The sequence below is a fragment of the Phocoena phocoena genome, chromosome X (genome assembly GCF_963924675.1).
Source record: "Phocoena phocoena chromosome X, mPhoPho1.1, whole genome shotgun sequence".
NCBI classification, from domain to species: domain Eukaryota; kingdom Metazoa; phylum Chordata; class Mammalia; order Artiodactyla; family Phocoenidae; genus Phocoena; species Phocoena phocoena.
This window is the reverse complement of record NC_089240.1, coordinates 114522800-114542481: the sequence shown is the minus strand read 5'-3', so window position 1 is coordinate 114542481 and position 19682 is coordinate 114522800. Positions and strand designations below refer to the sequence as shown.

Below are 19682 nucleotides of genomic sequence, written 5' to 3'. Positions count from 1 at the left end.
ACTGCAGGGGTCACAGGTTTGATCCCTGGTCATCGGGAACTAAGATCCCACATGACACAAGGTGAGTAGCCTGAGTGTGGGGACTGGATCAATGGAGAAGTGAAGACGTGGGTTAGGAGTTGAGTAGACTAGGGCTCATCACCTGGTAAATTGGGAGACACAGTGGAAGGAGTACTAGGTATACATGGCTTTGAATCCTGGCTCTGCCACTTTCTAGCTGTGCTAACCCTGGGGAGGTTAACTCTTTCCTTATCTGCAAAATGAGGATGATAACAGAAGCTATCACATGAAGCAGTGGTGAGGATTATATGAAACAATCCACGTAAAACCTTAAGCACTGTGCCTGCCAGTGCGTAGGCACTGGAAAAATGACATATCTCTTACTGTTTACTTGTGAGTATCCAAGATGCAGCTACCGCTCCAAGCAGATTGCCATCGCTGCCACCGTGCTCTCCCCCTCTGAGGTTGGTCTGATCCAACTGACAGTGCTGCTTCTTCTTCCTCTCCTCGGAAGCTCCCAGCCTCCCCACCCTGGTGAGCTCAGGCCATGAGAATCAGCCCCCCACCCTATCCCTGGAAAGAGAGCAAGGTCACCCTGGTCCTCAGTGCAAAGGGAAGGGGAATGGGGGAGGGGTGGTGAAGGGTCATTATGGGGAGCGGGGGCGAGGTGCTGCAGCAGGAATTCCGGAGCTGGGAAAGCTGCCATCAACCAAACAAGAAATGACCAAAGCCTGAGGTGAGTCTGTAACTGAGGAGAGAAGGAAAGTGCAGATTTGGGAAAAGAAAGGAAGATGTGAGTAGAATTGGCAAGAGGTGAGTCCAGAATGAAACATCACGCTTCCCCCTGCATCACAGCCAAGCTGCAACAGATGCTAGGCAAGAGTCAGAAATGAGAGGAGAACGAAAAACCAGAGCCCTGACTCTGCTGTGTGTGTGATGGATGAATCCGACAGGTAGTTAAGGATGGAGAGGAACAGCCATCTCAAGGCTGTGAAGCTTAAAACTCTTACTACAGAGCTGTGATGGTGGCAGTTTAAATGCAAATTTGTTAGACTTGATAAGTCCACTGGGTGTTTATTACATGTGAATGCAATGTTTTAGTGACACTTCCCAGACCTATTATGACTGCGGGGTTTCTGAATATTTTTCCTGCTGGTATCAGGTTTAAGGGAAAAAATAGCCAAGTAAAAAAACAGTGAGCAGGATTCCAGTTCTTTTTCGCTCACTGGGGAACATAGGCTTTCCAAACAGGGGCAGAGAGGAGTCAAGCCTCCTGGGTTCTTTCCCAGCTCTGACTGAGTTGGCTCCAGAATAGACTAACTCTCCCCAAGCTGGCGGTCTTCAGTTCCACTAATTTTCTGAGAAATGTACAGACAGTCTCGTGGGGGGCTCCTTAGGGAGCCGCTCTAGCCCCAAGGAAACATCTGAGGGGATCTTTCTCCCCAATACTGAATGAATGAATGAGTTGTAAATTTCACAGTGATCTGTCAAAGATGTTAGAGGAAAAGAAGAGTTTATCTATAGATTAAAAGAGACCTAAAAGGCATATCAATTAATGCCATGTGTGGACCTTGTTTGGATTTTCATCTGAACATAAAAAATGAGATAATTGGGAAAGTTGAACATTGATTAGCTATCTGATAATTTTATTTGCCCTGCACCCTGTTTTGCAAAACTTTTAACTTTGTCATCGTTTAAAAAGAGATTTTACATTAAAACCTAGATTTCCATCTTATTTTGAGAAATAGTGCAATCTAGCCACAGATGGGCGCATTGCCTCACTAAGCTACCTGAGGACCTCTCTTTTGGTCCTCAGGTCCAAAATAAGTGCCAATTTTTCCACAAAGTGTTCTCTGATCACCCCAACCATGAGTGATTTTCCATCCCTCTGAGCTCTTGGGACCCATTTTATTTTATTTCTTGAAAAATTTTTATTGGAGTATAGTTGGTTTACAATGTTGTGTTACTTTTAGGTGTACGGTAAAGTGATTCAGTTATACATATGCATATATCCACTCTTTTTTAGATTCTTTTCCCATGTAGGTTATTACAGAGTACTGAGTAGAGTTCCCTGTGCTATACAGTAGGTTCTTGTTGATGGGACCCATTTTAATTACTCACCCAGCTCCCAGCCTATGCCTCCTGTGTTTGTTTTCTTGTAGACCTCTTATTGCTACTTGCCCCCCACAACATACACCTGGGCAGGATTAAGACCTTTAGAAGTTCTAAATGCTGCAAAGATTATGGAGGGTGCCTCCCTGTATATGTAATGCCAAATCAAGTTTTATTTTTCAAAGTGGTGATGTTTAGAAGTAAGCTGAAGACAATCTTTCTAGATTTAAAATAAATTCTCCAACTTATTTGAAAAATTTCAAACCCATGTTAAGAGTTGAAAGAAGAGTAAAACGAGCCTCTGTGTAACCATCTGGATTCACGAGTTTTTAATATTCACGATATTTTCTGTTTGTTCCTATGAACTACTTGACAGTAAGTTTCAGACATTATGATGCTTTATCCAGCAGTTACTTCTTAAGAAAAAGGACATTTTCCTACATGACCACGATACCATTCTCACACCCAAGAAATTTGACTTTGATACAATAATATATAATATACAGTTCATATTTGAATTTTCCCAATTGTTCCAATAATGAATGCCCTGTAAAAAAATTTTTTAAATCTAGGTTCTAATCAAGGATCATGCATTATTACACCTGGTCTCTGTTGCCTCCTCTGATCTGAAACACTTCCCCGATGTTTGTTTTTAAAAATCTTTCATTTTGAAGCACCCAGGTCAGTTGTTTTGCAGAATATGCCACAGTTTGGATTTGGGCGAATGTTTCCTTATTATTAGATGGGTTCACTTACAGCAGTTTTGCAAGAAACTACAAAGCTGATGTTGCATTTTTCTAGATTTTCTGTTTGTGAAGTTCCAGATAAATTCATCAAAGCTGAATTTGTGTGTAGGTATATGTGTTTTGCTGGTGCCCTAATCATGTGTGTCATAATAATCATAGCTACCATCATGTATATCATGCAAAGCATTGGTGTCTGTATATATGCAGCAACAGGGCTTCAGGTGATACAATGCCAAACTTTTTCCCCCCGCTAGTGTTTTTTCCTTTCACTAGTATCTTTTTAATTGAAGTATAGTTGATTTACAGTATTATTTTTCTCCACTAATATTAAACTACATCCTAACCAACATTTATTTTCCACTCTTTAATTTTTGCCAAATCTGTAGGTGTAACATGATATCTGTGGTTTCCATTTGTATTCTCTTGAGTGCTTAAGAGTTTGAGCATCTTTTCTTATGCTCATTGACCATTTGTGTTTTCTTTCCTGTGAAAGGCATCTTTATGCCTTTTGCTCACTTTTGGGGGGTTGCCTATTTCTTAAGTAATTTTTAAATCTTTATGCATTCTGGATACTAATCATTTACGAATATTATATATCTATCTGGCGAGATTAACACCAATAAGTCCTCTCCTTCACTTTAAAGATCCACAAACACCCTAAGATAATTCACACAACTTTGAGACCTAATAGTGTCACGATTTATTCTCAACAACTTAAAGTCTTTGCTCATGATCAGGACCCCTAGCACCTCACAGGAACCTATCTCTCTCCCAACCCCTCTCTAGGCCTCTTCACCCAACTTGGGCCTTTCTGTCGTGTTTCAAAGACTAGCAAACTCTTGATGCAAGCGCACCCAGGAGGCACTCAGGAAGTGCTCCCTAAGTGAACGAATGAAGAAAGGAAAGAACATTACTGCGTTTCTAGGTAAAAGAGATGAAAAGAAAAAAGGAATGTTGGAGGGCCACGCCGGCTGATGATTGGCTGGCATCCACGATGGAGGGTGCTGGGAGAGCGCGGGACGTAGGAGAGGGTTTATTTACACCAGGTGGTCGCCGCCCAGCGGCTCACCACGTGGTGCGCAAAAAGCAGCGCTTCGGCAATCGCTAGTCCGAGGAGCGCGCGGCGGCCCTTTGGGCCCCGCCCCTTCCCGCCCCCCGGCGCCACGGCCCCGGCCCCCGCGGCGGCCGCGCCAGAGCCTGCGCACTGGGGACCCAGTGCCTGCGGCGGCTCCCCGCTCTGCTGCTCTGAAGATGGCGGAGCGCGCCGGTGGTGGCACATCCCTGAGGGGGCTGCGGGAACGGATGGGTGAGCGGGCCGGCGGCTCCCGGGGGGGGCTCGGGCCCGCGCGGGAGGCGGGGTTCCCGCGGCCCCGGGGACTGTCGGAGCGGCGCGACCCGCGCCGGAAACCTTCACTTCGGAGTCGCCTCGCGCGCCGTCGGGTGCTCCCCTCACCCCCGCCGGAGCGCCCTGGGACGGGACGGGGCGCCGAGAGGGGACGCGGGCGGGAGGGGAGACGGCCGGCCCGCGCCACCAACGGCCCAAGTCTCGCGGCCCAGCTGCCACCGCCGACGGCCGTAGCCCCGCGGGCGGGCGGGGCGCGAGAGAACTAACGGGCGCTGCTGGGGCGGGAGGGCGGGGGCCTGGCACCCCGTAGCCCGTGGACGGTCCCGAGCCCCGCCTGCCGTAGGGGAGAGGCGGACGCTCTCGCAGCCGCCGGAACGGACGCGCCGCTGCCCGGGAGGTGCGGGCGCCGGGACGGCCCTCGTGGCTCGGGGCAGCCCTGGAATCTTCCCTCTGCCCGGGGCGCTCGCGCTTTCATCCCATGCCACGGTCGCAACCCCGGTCTCTCCCGCATCCTCCTGGTCAAGGTCTGGTTAAGGTCCGGTGAGGAGGGGGCCTTGGGGGTCTGGCTTTGAAATTTGGGATAAAACTTGGTCCCCCTGCTCCTCCTGGTTTGCCTCAGCACATGACTTCTCCAGGATGTCACCTTCCGTGGGACATCTTGCAGACCCTAGGCTGAACTGAACGGGACTCAGCGCTTCAGAGTGCTTTCTTCTAAACTGGTCCCATCGCCAAAAAGTGCCCCCCCCCGCGAAATTGTTAATTTTATAAAATTTGGCAGGATTTGGCATTGCTTAGCCCAGGAGACTGCTTCGCTACTTGAGCGAGATAGTATTTCTTGCTTGTGGGAGGTTGCTTTTAGTTCTCGGGCTAGTTTCCTCCTATATGAACTTGAATAAAACAGCCGTGCTGATTTTACTGAAATCCTTAGGGATTTTTTTCATTTGCAGTTGAAAAATTAGACCGGCTGCGATTTGGGAGGGTTTATGTTACTTCAGAACGCTTTGAATCAACTCCCCAGAGAATAATGTCAGAAGCAAAAACACTTTCATTATTGCATAGCGTGAAAAACTCTTCTGTCTCTAGCTTATTATGGTTCACCTACAGGGAGAGTTTGCAATAAATTCATTGTTTTATTGCTTATTGACACCTAAGGTCCTCTGACATTGAATTATTTCACTGATTTAAACTAACCGGCCTTCTGGATAGCCCCCCCAAAGTATTTGCATACTGAATGTTGAAAAGTATTTTTAAATTTTATGTGGGACAGCTGCTTGAATTCACAGTATTTCAAACTAAAAACTTAAGCAAAAAAGGCTTAACCGAGAACCTAGTTGACCTCCTTGCTGCCCATTTTGTATTAGGAATTGAAAACATCACATGTTAAACTTTTACAGAGGACCACCTTGACCAGAAAGAACTTACTTCATGGTCTCAGCATTTTCCTGAAGGGGACAGAGTCAGTGAAATATTCTGCCACTTTGTGGCAATTACTTCTTTTCTGTTATCCAGATAACAGTGAGTAGCTTTTGTTGCTGTTTTGGGCAAAGCTCCCTGAACCTCCCTTATTTTTGTGGTTCCCTGATTGCAAATGTCTTTGGTTTTCTATTTTTTTTCTAAATATTTTCTCACCCTCTCCCTGGCCTAATGACATGCAAACTGTAATAAGGCCATGAAGAGAGACCCTTGGTATGGGTGGAATGGATCTGCACTCCCAACTGCTCAGCTTTGAATGAGGGTGGATCCAGGACTGGGCCGGCAACTGTGCGAAGGGTCAGGGACTGGGCTGCTGGAAGAAAGTCTGCTGCTAGACACCCCACAGCCTACACTTTGAGGGCTACATCCAGCAGGAGCGCAAGATAAGACTTAGTAGCAATTGCTTTTTATTCTGTTATCCAAATAATGGTGAGTAGCACTGTATCCGCTTATCTGTAGCAGTTAGCCCTAGCCCTTCTTATAGTAATTTTAAAAAACCTTTCAATCCTTTTTTTTTTTTGCAATCTACGCCCTTTGCTACCTAATGAGAAATACTAGTGTACTAGTTTGTGTGATCTAATGTTTCTAATTAGTACAGAAGAAAGGTCATGGAGAGGTGGGGCTACAGATTTTTTTTTTTTTTTTTTTTTTTTTTTGTGCGGTACGCGGGCCTCTCACAGTTGTGGCCTCTCCCGTTGCGGAGCAACAGGCTCTGGACGCGCAGGCTCAGCGGCCATGGCTCACGGGCACAGCCGCTCCGCAGCATGTGGGATCTTCCCGGACCGGGGCACGAACCCGTGTCCCCCGCACCGGCAGGCGGACTCTCAACCACTGCGCCACCAGGGAAGCCCGGGGCTACAGATTTTAGGTCGAACTCTGACTGAGAGTGATGTCAAGAGCAGCAGCTGAGGCAGACAATACAGAATTGCTAATAAGTACTGGGATGAGTATTTATCATTGGCATCTCATGGGATTAAGCATTTTGGGGTGATTGTGCTTGGGTGCAGCTTTAGGAAGATTCTTGAACTAATTGTCATGGAAAAGTGTTCTTCCTTCCTTTCTTGCATTTAGCTTGCCCTAGTGGAGAGAGCTCTTGTGACACAGATTTTGTGTGTGTGTGTGTGTGTGTGTGTGTGTGTGTGTGTGTGTGTGTGTTGAGGAAGGGGGAGTGGGGTTTCTGGAGAGAAGCAGAAATATTCCACTATGTTGAAGTCAGTAGTGACCTAAAATGCTTTATGTCCAGAAGGGGCCTCAAAATTTCAATGACATCTTTTAGAAATCTATCAAGTGTAAAGCATTCTTTAATTTTGGCATCCTCGTGGCATCTATTTTTGGTTCATTTCATTCTGAGGGTTTTATTGGGCTAGATGGCTAGGATGATTGAGTTTGTTGTTTTCCCATCATAGAAGGAGAATGAGGGAATTCCATGGTGGTCCAGGGGTTAGGACTCTGCACTCTCACTGCCGAGGGCCCGGGTTCAATCCCTGGTCAGGGAACTAAGATCACACAAGCCGCGAGGTGCGGCCAAAAAAAAAAAAAAAAAATGGAGAATGATTTTCTTTTTGTAATGTCTTTTACACACTTTCTCTAAACTTAAGCTTTTCTTAGCCACAGCATAACAGTGCTTACTTTAGAGATAAAAAAAAAGTAAATGCTTTATTTTAAAATATTTCCATTGCTGTATTTCCAAAGTATATTTTAAACCAAAGCCCATATATTTCATTTACTTATTGTTGAATAAATTTTATACATTTAGATCTTAATTCCTTCATTGTGATATTTTAAAAAGAAGTAACCTTAGAAGTAGCTGAGGTGGGAATATTAAACTAAGTCATATAAAGGTTGATGTGGGTTTTGTACAGTCTGGTCCTTGATAATTCTGTAATGTTTCAAAGTTAAGTTGCTTCTTAATCTACAATTAAGTTCTGGTTTTACCAGTTGCTACCTGTGTGATCTGGGAAAGTTATGTTTAGCCTCAGTTTTCTCATCTGTAAAATAAAGAGGGGAAATAATAATATCCACTTTATAGGATTGTTATGAGAATTAAATGAGGTAATAACCAATGAAAACAACTTCATAAATGGTGGTATACATTATTTGTTATGGCAGTTTTTTGGAAATACAGATTAAGATTCATAATTCAGTTTTAGTAATAAACTCTACATGTTTTCTTATGTAATCTGCAGGCAAAAGATAACTTTTAACTTTAATTTTGGATTTAGAGTTAGTATAAGAACTATAGAAGTACTCTGTTGCACCTGTTACTTTAAAGTGAATTAAGTAAATTCTCTCATTGAATGGAGTTGAATAAAGTGTTCATTTTGTTAAGTCCAGACATAAAGGCTTTCTCCCATTGTTTGGACATTTTTAGAGCCTGTTCTTTTGGTGAATGTATTTCTTGCCAGTAGGAATTTGGACGTAAAGATCTAAAAATAAGTTTTGAGGGGACTTCCCTGGCGGTCTAGTGGTTAGGACTCAGTGCTTTCACTGCCGTGGCCCGGGTTCAATCCCTGGTCGGGGAACTGAGATCCCGCAAGTGGTGCGGCACAGCCAAAATTTAAAAAAAATAAATAAAAATCATATTTGATATTATAACCTTTATATGATTTGGTTCATTATTGCCATCACAGCTATTTCTTAGGTTACTTCTGATTAATAAGATCTTAAATCTGGTAAAATTGTACATTTTGAGAAAAATTGTCCTTATGGCCAAGTAAATTATGCCAAAATATGGACTTTGGTTAGGATTTTTTTTTTTTTTTTTTTTTTTTTTGCGGTACGCGGGCCTCTCACTCTTGTGGCCTCTCCCGTTGCGGAGCACAGGCTCCGGACGCGCAGGCCTAGCAGCCATGGCTCACGGGCCCAGCCGCTTTGCGGCATGTGGGATCTTCCCGGACCGGGGCACGAACCCGTGTCACCTGCATCGGCAGGCGGACCCCCAACCACTGCGCCACCAAGGAAGCCCACCTTAGGATTTTTAAGCAGGAAAACTGAATGTGCAGAAGCAACAGTGGTTTTCTCTATGCTCACATAGAAATGTTGTGAGTGGAAGGGAGGATGTGTAGGATGGTTTAATTAACTTATAGACTATAGTTAAGAATTTTCTTAATACATTAGTACTCAAATTCAGAGGATAATCATGGTCCACAAAATTGATGCTAGTTAAATAACTGAAGAAGCTGACAAGAATCTAATCTTAAAATAGCTAGATCATGGACTATCTGAGCTGTTAGGTCTCTGAGATTTAAAAAAAAATCCTTTTACCCTTTTAAAATGGCGATCTCTGGCAACAATTGTGATGTCACTTTCAAGGTTACTCTATAAAATGGCTCTCAGATATTTTTCCTCAGTGGCAAGTAACATCTCAAAGTCCATTCATTCTGAGTACAACCACAGTCCCTCTATTCCCTTATTTTATAGTTGCCCATCTACAACTGTTTTATATTTTTCTTGATATGTAGAACCCATAATTGTATGCAGTATCACAGGGGCATATTTCCTGTGCTTTTATACGAGAGTAGAAGAGGAGTTTTCAGTGTTATTCTCCAGCTCCTTCCTGAAGATGCCTGGTACTATGGGGCATTTTATTTTATTTTATTTTATTTGAAAACTTGTCCTACCTCTTTATTTTATTTTATTTTTTTAACATCTTTATTGGGGTATAATTGCTTTACAATGGTGTGTTAGTTTCTGCTTTATTACAAAGTGAATCGGTTATACATATACATATGTTCCCATATCTCTTCCCTCTTGCGTCTCCCTCCCTCCCACCTTTCCTATCCCACCCCTCCAGGCGGTCACAAAGCACCGAGCTGATCTCCCTGTGCTATGTGGCTGCTTCCCACTAGCTATCTACCTTACGTTTGGTAGTGTATATATGTCCATGCCTCTCTCTCGCTTTGTCACTATGGGGCATTTTAGATACAGCCATATATGGAATTAGAGTTCAGGGAATTTCCCAAGAACTTGTTTTTGTATCATCTTAGAATTTTAGTTTTTCTTACTTTCCCTCAAATTGTGCTCCCGTACTCTTATATTTCACCCTTATTGAAGTTTATTTGCCATTTTCTACCTGTTCACACAAGATGTGTAAATTTATATTATATACTTTATATTTATTTGCTTGACATTTTCCTACCTAGAAAAATACCTTCACATTGTCAATTCCTTGAGTGTTTTCTCCACCTTCACTGTGCATCAGAATAGAGCTTTTAGCAACTGCAAAGGCCTGGGCCCCATTCTCAGAGAGTGGAGGCGGGGAGGGGAAGGCTTTGCTAATTTTTTTTAAAAGCAATTTGGGTGACTCTCTTGTGGAGCCAGGGTTGGAAGCCCCTGACCTAGGTAATTTATACATGTACTCCTTATATTGGGCCCAGTCTCTGAGGCTCTCACCATTGACACTTTTGCATCCAAATTCAGATCCATAAACTCCAAATCTTTTTCTAAATTCCCCCAATTGATGGCGAAACATTTTTCCAAATCCTTGCCAGCTCAGTTTTTCTAGTCCTTGCTGTAATGTCTGTCTGAGGCATTTATTTTTTTATTTTTTTTTATTTTTTATTTTTTTCTGTCTGAGGCATTTTTGAAAGCTATTAATCAGCTCTTACTCACCCACCAGCTCGTGCTGCTTCTACTGACAACTCTGTGCGCACACATAGGCTGGCGTGTCTACGGTAAACACTGTTAATTCTTTGTTGAATTATTGTTGAACATCATAGGTACGCAGTATGTCTTTGCTGACCCAGAGTCTGTCATGATTTTGCCTTGTAGAAGAGATTCTGTCCTTTATCATCGAAGATACAATTGGCTGTGCTTTGCCACCCCTGGATTAGCTGTTCGTATTCTTTCTTTTTTTTTAAATTAATTTATGGTTGTGTTGGGTCTTCGTTGCTGCACGCGGGCCTTCTCCAGCTGTGGCGAGCTGGGTCGCTGTGGTGCGTGGGCTTCTCACCGCAGTGGCCTCCCCTGTCTCAGAGCACGGGCTCCAGGTGTGCAGGCTTCAGTAGCTGTGGCACGCAGGCTCAGTAGTTGTGGTTCCCGGGCTCTAGAGCGCAGGCTCAGTAGCTGTGGCACACGGGCCCACTTGCTCTGGGGTATGTGGGATCCTCCCGGACCAGGGCTCGAACCCGCGTCCCCTACATTGGCAGGTGGACTCCTAACCACTGTGCCACCAGGGAAGTCCCACTGTTTGTATTCTTAATATCGAATCCCTTTCCTTTATCTCCCTGTATTTTAGTTGCTGCTGCTAATGCCATTGCTGAAGAAAGACGGAGTCAGGGTAGCTTTAGCGCTCTTCCATCACAGCCCTCAAATATAAAATCAGCATTTAAACCAGGTATAATTTCTAGAATGCTTTGATAGATGTCAAAGTGTTATATCCTTAAAGTTTGATATCCTATGTCTAACTGTATTCTTTCTTTTTTTTTAGTAATAGATGGATCTGTGCTTAAAAATGACGTAAAGCAAAGATTAGCAAAGGAACGCAGAGAGGAGAAAAAAAGACAAGATGATGGTATATTTTAGACTTTTTTAAAAAAAGTTAAAATGAATGAATCTTATGTTAAAGTTATATATTTCCAAAGTGGTTTTACTTACTTTTTAATCTGTTCATATGATAGATTACACGTTTTACAGTATGTGTTATACTGGATTAAGAGCTTATACTAAATGAGATAAAGAAGGTCCATGAAAAATATTTGACCAAATTGTTTTATTTTTGAACTAGTAGTTTCTGTTAGCTTTAATTTTCTGAAAATTAAGGTATGAAAATTTCTTCAACATTTGTAGAAACAAGCAAAATGGGATTTCAGAAAAATGACTTAGAAACAAAAATGAGGAAATTCCCTGGCGGTCCAGTGGTTAGCAGTCTGCTTTCACTGCTGGGGGTGGGTTCCAAAACAAAAGCAAAAACCAAAAAAACAAAAAATGGAGTTGCTAATAATCCTAACATAGATATGGTATCTTTCACTGATTGCTATGCTTTTCAAGTGTAACTTTGTATCAATTAGGATCTAAAAGAATAATCTTTCTACACCTTGAGAGAATACCTTTTTTTCATCTATGTATTTTTCTCATCTGGCCCTGTAAATCCACCGCAAAACTAGTGCTCAAGTTCATTCAAATAAAATAGCAATTGTTTTTGTCTCGGTGAGTAGCTGTTTCTCCCTGTAGCTCTTTAGAAGAGTATTTCACAACTTCATAGATGGCTCTCCAGGCTTTAGTGAGGGGAAATTTGAACGCAGGAAAGCGTCATGCTGGTCAGTAACGTGGTATGTGCCTAAAGCCCACGAAGGTCAAACTGGCATGCTTAATATGGTCTGTCTAGATGAGGCCTTTGAAAAGAAGTTTCCTAGTAGAAGGGAAAAAAACGTAGATTCTGGCCATGTATTTTTTTTACATCTTGTTTTAATGTATAGCATATTAATCTGATGGGGTTTGACTTCGGCTCAAGGCAGCAGAAACATCACATGAAAGAAAACATTTCTTCTGAATTTGGAATTTTAGTTCGGACAGGAGAGTCATCTAAGCCAATTCAGTTCTGAGGAGTTAAATGAACACCCAGTGGAAATGATTCTTTTGTGGCCATCTCTGTTCACTTATATAATAAGTCTTTAGTCATTAGCACAGGTTATGTTATTTTTAAGAAAGAGAATAAAATATAAACTTTTTCCTTCTCTGTCTGTAATGTGGAAAACTTAAATATTTTCTTGGCTCTTACCTTGCATTTGGAATATTTCAGCTAACAAAGAGACACAACTACTTGAAAAAGAAAGAAAGTCCAAGATCGTATACGAAAAACAGATGGAAGAAAAGCAGCGAAAGCTGAGGGAACAGAAAGAAAAGGATGAACAACGGAGAATATCTGCAGAAAAAAAGAGAAACGAAAAGTTACAGGAAGAAAGGGTACGTGTTTTTCTAGCCTGTTAATCAGATGATGCACTGTGTTGCCTGGTTCTGCAGTACTTTTTTCTTAGCCCTTCTCTGCTTTTACTGGAACCAATCCCAATTCTTCTTCCTTCTTTCCTTCAACATTAGCACCTCTTGCCCCATCCTGATGCGAGCCTTGCACGTCCAGGGAGAGAACCCTGTCCACTTGCAGGGTGCCTGTGGCCTGGGCTTTGCTCTGAGCGGCTTTCTATCCTACAAAAGGTGTTGTCCCATTGCCTAGTATTCACCTACCCACCGTCCCAGGGCCCCTGAGAGGCCCCCTTGTGACCCTGACCTGCTCTGCTTCTCACCTCATCCAGTGAGTGGCAGAGGCCCAGCCAAGCGAGAGCCTCGCACTCTCCCACGGTTCCCTGGCTCTCTCTCCTTTGCGCTCTCTCCCCCCTCCCCTTCTTGTTCCTTTTTTTCCTCTCTGTTGTTTTGTAGCCCTGCTCTCTTTTCCTGTTGGGACTCTGCTTTGGTGTCTTTGGCACTCTGTTGGTATGAGTCACTGCCTCTGTTGTGCCCTCTCTTTCCCCCTCAGGCGCTCTTCATTCAGTTTGTCTTTGACTGTTGTGTGGGCATCTGGCTGCCTGTCTCAATCTGTGTGATCCTCTGTGGCACCAAGTTGTTCCCCTGTAGGTTGTTCCACAGCTCTCCTCTGAGTGTCCTTGGCTCCTTCTGAATTCACATGTTCTGTCCTGTTCCTCGCTGTCATTCCCTCTTTTCTTTGTTCCAGTGACTCTCAAGTGTCCCTGAGTGAGCTTTGGTCTGTCTTTGGCTCTCTGTCTGACTGACTGACCTTTTTCTGCCCGAGGCACCTCCCTTTTCTTTCTGCTTTCTTTGTCTTAGCTTCTCCCTCTTTTCTCTCCCCATCTTTATAGAGTTTCTGCCTCTCTCAGTATATGGGTTTTTATCTCCCTCTCTTTTTTTTCTGTTGGTCCAATTTTAAAATGTTTTTCCCTCTCCTTTTCTCTTTGGTTTCATTTCTCCCTAAGAGCCCCCTTCTCTGTGGTGTTCGCTTTTCCTCCTAATTTTTGCACACAGTTGGCTCTTGCAAGTGCCTCACCCCCCAGCCCTTACCCCCATTGGCAAATCTTCCTTACTCTAGGACTATTCCTGTGCTGTTTCTTCCCTGTCCATGGTCCACTAGCACCTTCTCTGTCTTTTTTTTCCTTCTAGCACATTCCAGTATTTAATGAATTCTCATTCAGAACTTGAGTCACTCTCTGTCTTTCTCTGTGAAACATCTCCTGAATTTACTTCTCTGTGGTAAAGAGAGTGAAGGCCAGAGAGACTGAACTAGGTAAAGAGAGAACCAAAGAAAGTAAAATAGAAAACTGTGCACAGAGTCGGGGAGGGTCCCTGGAGGGGAGAGAGAGTCCTGGGGACTGGGAGAAAAAAAGACCATCTTAGAGAAAGAGGAACCTGAGAGAGAGAACACCAAGAAAGAAGAAGCAACAAAATGATACCGTAGACAGAGCGGGAGCCAGAGACAGGGCAGGAGAAGAGGCCAGAAGACAAGGAGAAAGGGCAAAAGAGAACCAACCCCTGAGAGCCAGCATGGGTGAGTCCCAGACAGAGCAGGGACAGGTCGACGCTGTGAGGAGGCTGCACGGAGGAAAAGAGGAGTGCTGAGGAGGGCTGAGTGTGGGCGGGGCTGCATGGGAGGCAGGCCGGGAGCTAGCACGGGAGCCTTGGCTCCCGGAAGGAACCTGAAAGAGCACAGAGGGTCAGCGCATATGGAAACAGCAGGTTAGAATGCTTAGGAATCAGAGATGTTTGAGAAATACAAGAATATTCTCTGTTTTTAGTCTTTATTATACTTTTTGGGTGTCTAAGTAATTTAGAAAAACTTACTTTCTGTTAGAAAATATAATTTTAAAATGTTGCCATTAGATAAGTTTTATTTTAAGAATTGCAGTTGCTTTTCTCAGAGGATATGGGTGACTCTCTGTTTTCCTAGTATGTTTACCCTATTTGCCCTCAGAGAAACAGTGGGAACATCGTAAGGATGATGTTGCTATGAAACGATTGTTGTCAGGGAAGAATAGAAAACCTTCTGGCCCTGAGTTGATTTGCTTACCTGAGTGTAGTCCATGGTATGTTACAGCACAGGGTGAGGAATAGCTGAAAAAAGAAAACTGCCTCTCATTTCCAGCAATGGCCTTGTTTCGCCACAGTGTAGCATTTACATTTGTAGAGCTGTTATCCTGCCCAGTTCAAATTGAAGCTGAGGTCAAGACAAACACATCTCTTTTTAAAAATTTGCTTAGTTAACGCCAGAATTTAAGATGTTACAAATGTGGGTATAACAGATGATCTGGCATAGATTTCACATATGTGTATTAGTTGATATGTTTTTCCTGCCTCATTCTACAAAGAATTTAAGGTATATTTTAAAAAAGACATACCACAACTAGATGAGAAAATAAGTGGTTGAGGGAATCAAGCAGAGGGGGAAATTACAGTAAGAAAATAATAAAACATAAGGTATAATTAGCATACACCAAAGTGTACCACTCAGTCTTTGTATAGTTGCTAGAATAGGCTACACGTTTGGTTCCAAATTTCCTAATGATATAATAAGCAAAGAGGGAAGCACAGTCAGCTCGTTGATTCGTGTCCATAAGATTAAAACCTAGTTATTCGGGAGAACGTGGATTGATACCTGAGATGTATTGAACTTTAACTTTTTACCTGAGATATTTCCAGTTCTACCTTTTATTTAAAAAAATTTGCCTGATTGAAAAATTTGGTAGTGGGGGTATTTTATAACCGACAGATCAAAATTACACTAATCAATATAATGCATATGTAAAAATTTGTTGGCATTTATTTTAAATAGGAGAGATTCAAAGCTGCCCTTCATCGTACACTGGAACGGAGCAGCCGTATTGATCATCAAAAAAGATGGTCATGGGAAGGCTCTACAACAGTGAACTATCAGAATAAAACTGGTAATTAATACAACTGCTAAACTTTAAGTTCATTCATTTTCACATGTAAATATTGGCTACTAGTATAAGGTTGCAGTTACTACAAAAGGTTTTGAGCTTTGTATCCTAGGTGAAAACACTGCCATGTACCTACTCTTTGGCATGTGTTTAAATTTGTGTCATGTGAGATCGCCAAAGAACCAGGTGAAATTTTATAGTAATTGTATCTTATCCACTATATCCAAAATCTTACCATTTAAACTTGTAATCAGTGTAAAAATGAATAATAATTGATAAGCTTTACACAGCTTTATCCAGTGCATATTTTAAAAATAGTCTTGTTTAATATTGATGTACTATAAATTTTTCCTATGTGTGGACATAATTCTATACAGTTGCATAAAATGTAAGTAAAATTTATATAGTTTATGCTCCATAGAAGTACATCATGAACTCATTTTGTTTCAGCTAGTGATGCTTTTTTAAATATGAGTACAGTAGATCTTATATCTTTTCTCAGCCAACAGACATTCTGTATCTACTGAAAAGCTTGAACAGGGGACTTCTGGATTACATAAACAAGTGTCATCTGCAAGTCCTCAAAATTCTATTGCCAAGAGTAAGTAGTTATTTCATGTATTCTACTGAGTTTCAAACCAATGAAATCAATTCTTTATATGTATTTCCACAGTACCACTTATTTAGATTGTAGGACATTTCAGAAGAACACCACCTTGTTTTACAGTAGAGATGGTCATTACTGTTCTGTATTTTCATCAGTATAAATACTTGTTTCTTGATTTGTGTACTAATCATGTCAGATGGGTTTGTTGGGCTTAGGTAGCCCAACAAATATGAAACATATTTTGACCAAAAGACATTGCCATTAGGTGGCACAATAATTTATTTTAGAATTAATTCATATTCTATCTAACCTATAAATGAAATCACTTTTTCTAGGGACTAGACTAGTCATTCAGTTTTCATTAAGTTTCATGAATATTACCTCATTTAAGGAAAATAATAGCATATATATAGCAGTGGACGGGTCGATCTGCTTCACATATATATAAAGTTGACAGGCAAGTATAATTACCTTCCTAGTTGTATAGTTAAGACCCCAAGAAATTCGGTGATTTCCACTCCACCATACTTATTTATGGTTTATATTTTAGTCATTTGATAGATGGATCATGGTATTTAAATTGTACATTCCACTAGCAAGTCCATGTTTTCCCCCAAAGCAAATAAAGTGGTAACAGTGTTTAATGAGAGAAGTATTGCTAAGCTCCACTTTACAACTCTTCCTGCAGGTAATGCAGTGTTCTTTAAAATAAAACAAAGTTATCTGCTATGGATACTTCAAATACCTTCTGCTCCTAGTGTTTGCACTTTTAATTAGCGTTCCTTTTTTTCTTTTTTTTTTCTTTTGGCTGCCTGGCTTGTGGGATTTTACTTAGTTCCTCGACCAGGGATTGAACCCGTACCCTACGCAGTGAAAGCACGGAGTCCTGACCACTGGACAGCCAGGGAATTCCCTGGAGTTCCTTATCTTAAAAAAAAATCTTTACCAGAGTGTGTGTCAATGACCATTTCTGGCTTGTAGTACATGGTGCTTCTCATTGATAATTGAAATGGATTAGACAGCCATACCCATATGGAGAAAAAACCAGAAGTGATCTGGGCAGGAAAAAGACATGGCAGACATACTCCACATCATTCCCTCAAACTTAGCCGTAAGAAAAGAAGAAATACCACCTTTGTACCTTGTGAATTGAGACAAAGGCATAATTATAGTTTGAATTAAAAATGTTTCTTTTGTATTATTAGGTGCCTTGGCAGTTTTTTGAGCAATGCTGTTTGCTCTGAAATTCCACTACAGCAAAAGATTCTGGACCTCATTTAAAGTATAATTAGTTAATTGTAGCAATGGCTAACTTAATAGGAAAGATTTCCATTTTTGTCTAAATATTATAGTTTTAATATGTTGAAAAGGATTTTTGTTTTGTTCATCCTTACGTTATTTGTACTTTTAGAACTCTTACAGTTTCCAACGATGAACTTGAGAGGTCTTTCGTTGTTTGTCAGTCTTGGTGCATCTAATTTTCTCTTGTAATGGTCCAACGAAAGTTGATCCACTTTCCACCCTTACCCTCAATATGCTTTCCCAGAGCACTTTTATGTATAGTCCAGGTTCATTCATAGATTAATGTGGGAGGATTTTCTTTAACACCTTGCTTGTCATGTAATTAATTTATTATTCACAAACTCAATCCTTTAGAAAAATTAGGTAACATTCATTGCAATGTTATGTTGATATACTTTCATTTTAATTTATTTTAATTGTTTCATAAGCATTGGCCATGTTTTACTATCTAATTGCTTGGAGGAATTAGCAGAGATTTCTTGCACAGACATTTATTACATTTTTAATATAATGAGCAAACACGAGTGTGTTTTCATTAATATGTGTGCCTGCTGTATCAATGAGACATGTAAAGAGAAGGGACAGGTGATGACTTTCAAGTTAATAATTAGTTGAATTGCGCTGAAGGAACAATTCCAAGTAACTTTTTAATATAAGAAGGTATGTGTGGAAGATACTTTATGAAAGAGTTTGCTTAAAGTTACAGTATATTGTACACTCTGAAATGATGAATGCCGTTAAATTAATGATTCCAATAATTTTATTGAAAATAAAATCAATATTGTCAGTAGCTTACCTTTGTAAAATCCCTTCAAGTTGAAATAAAACCTGTTCAATCCAGAGAGATGAACATTTCAAACTCAAATGAAGTTCATAATCTAACCTGTGATATTTTAAATAGCGTTGCTTTAAATCTTGACTGATTCAAATAGTCTGTTTTTCTTCTGCTCACTGCTGACTTATAATAACTGTTCACGCTATTTTGTCATTTCTTGCAGTGTGATAATGAGGGATAGGTGATTTCACCACGTGGTCGAATTGATTACACTTCTGTGGTTCATGCTGTGCAATTACATTATCAATTCAAGAATTTTCACAAGACGCTGTATTGTCATATGTACTCTAATTTAGAGGTTCCCAAAAGAGAAGTTCTTCTTTAAAGACTTTCATCAGTATCCTGAGCCATAATATTTCAAGTGAAATGGAAAAGACACAAAAGTGTCTCTTCCCATGTGACTGGTTTGGGTTGCTAAAATTGTGACATCTATACCAAATGTTAATGATCATTTTTATTTAAAAAATGCTAGTTAAGGGACTTTCCTGGCAGTCCAGTTGTTAGGACTCGGTGCTTTCCTTGCCGTGGCCTGGGTTCAATCCCTGGTCAGGGAACTAAGATCCCACAAGCCGCGTGGCACAGCCAAAAAAAAAAAAAAAACAAAATAACCAAGTTAAAACTAAACTATAAATTACTTTAGTAATAGATGTTATGGACTGTGTCCAAAATTAAATGTTGTATATTCCTAATTTGGGAACTTTGATGTTGTCAGTATCAGATTTTCCCGCTTAATTTTTACTGTTTCCTAAATAATTTTATTTCATTTCGTATAACTTACTTAAAGAGTAAACTAGTTTTAAGTTTGGGCATGTAAAATTTCTGCATAATACTTGAAATTTAAATAAGATAAAAAATGTTTGGGAACGGGTGGCTCACCCCTGAAATAATATATATAAACAGCTTGTAAAAGGTAAAATTCTTTGCCCTTGATCTCCAGAAACAACAGAAAAGAGGAGAAGCTCATCTCTGAATAGAAGATGTAGCAAACTGCATTCATCTACAGAACAAGTGGAAGAAAAAACACCTGGTTAGTTATTTCTATGTACCGATCTTAAATGGTGGTTTAAAAGCATTATATTTATGTCAACATTCAGCTGCTTGAAAAGCCATTCCAAAACATTGGAAGCCAAAATATCCCTTCTTTAACTAAAAAATGTACTTTGGTGCCATGCTTATTTGGCTGAAGCCAGAAGAGTCTCTTTAAATGAAATATATAATTCTGCAATGAAGCTGAGGAGGTCACAGAATGTTGGTATAGACAGAGTGGTCCTGAAGCACTTGATTCCCTTCAAACGTTTCATCAGTTCGCACATTGAAGTTCTAAATTACCGGCAACATTTTGAACTTCAAAGCTTTGCTTTGGGGCTTCCCTGGTGGCGCA

The 19682-nt window shown here is 41.1% G+C and overlaps 1 protein-coding gene across 1 annotated transcript in view; it reads left to right on the top strand.

Annotated features, from left to right (window-relative positions):
- Positions 1-368: 368 nt before the first annotated feature.
- Positions 369-19682, top strand: part of MAP7D3 (MAP7 domain containing 3) — a 41626-nt gene continuing 22312 nt past the window's right edge. Inside the window, 8 exon segments of the mRNA XM_065900268.1 lie at positions 369-534; positions 3967-4164; positions 10913-11011; positions 11105-11188; positions 12416-12579; positions 15449-15560; positions 16060-16158; positions 19239-19328. Of these exon segments, the coding sequence (XP_065756340.1) occupies positions 369-534; positions 3967-4164; positions 10913-11011; positions 11105-11188; positions 12416-12579; positions 15449-15560; positions 16060-16158; positions 19239-19328 (1012 nt within the window).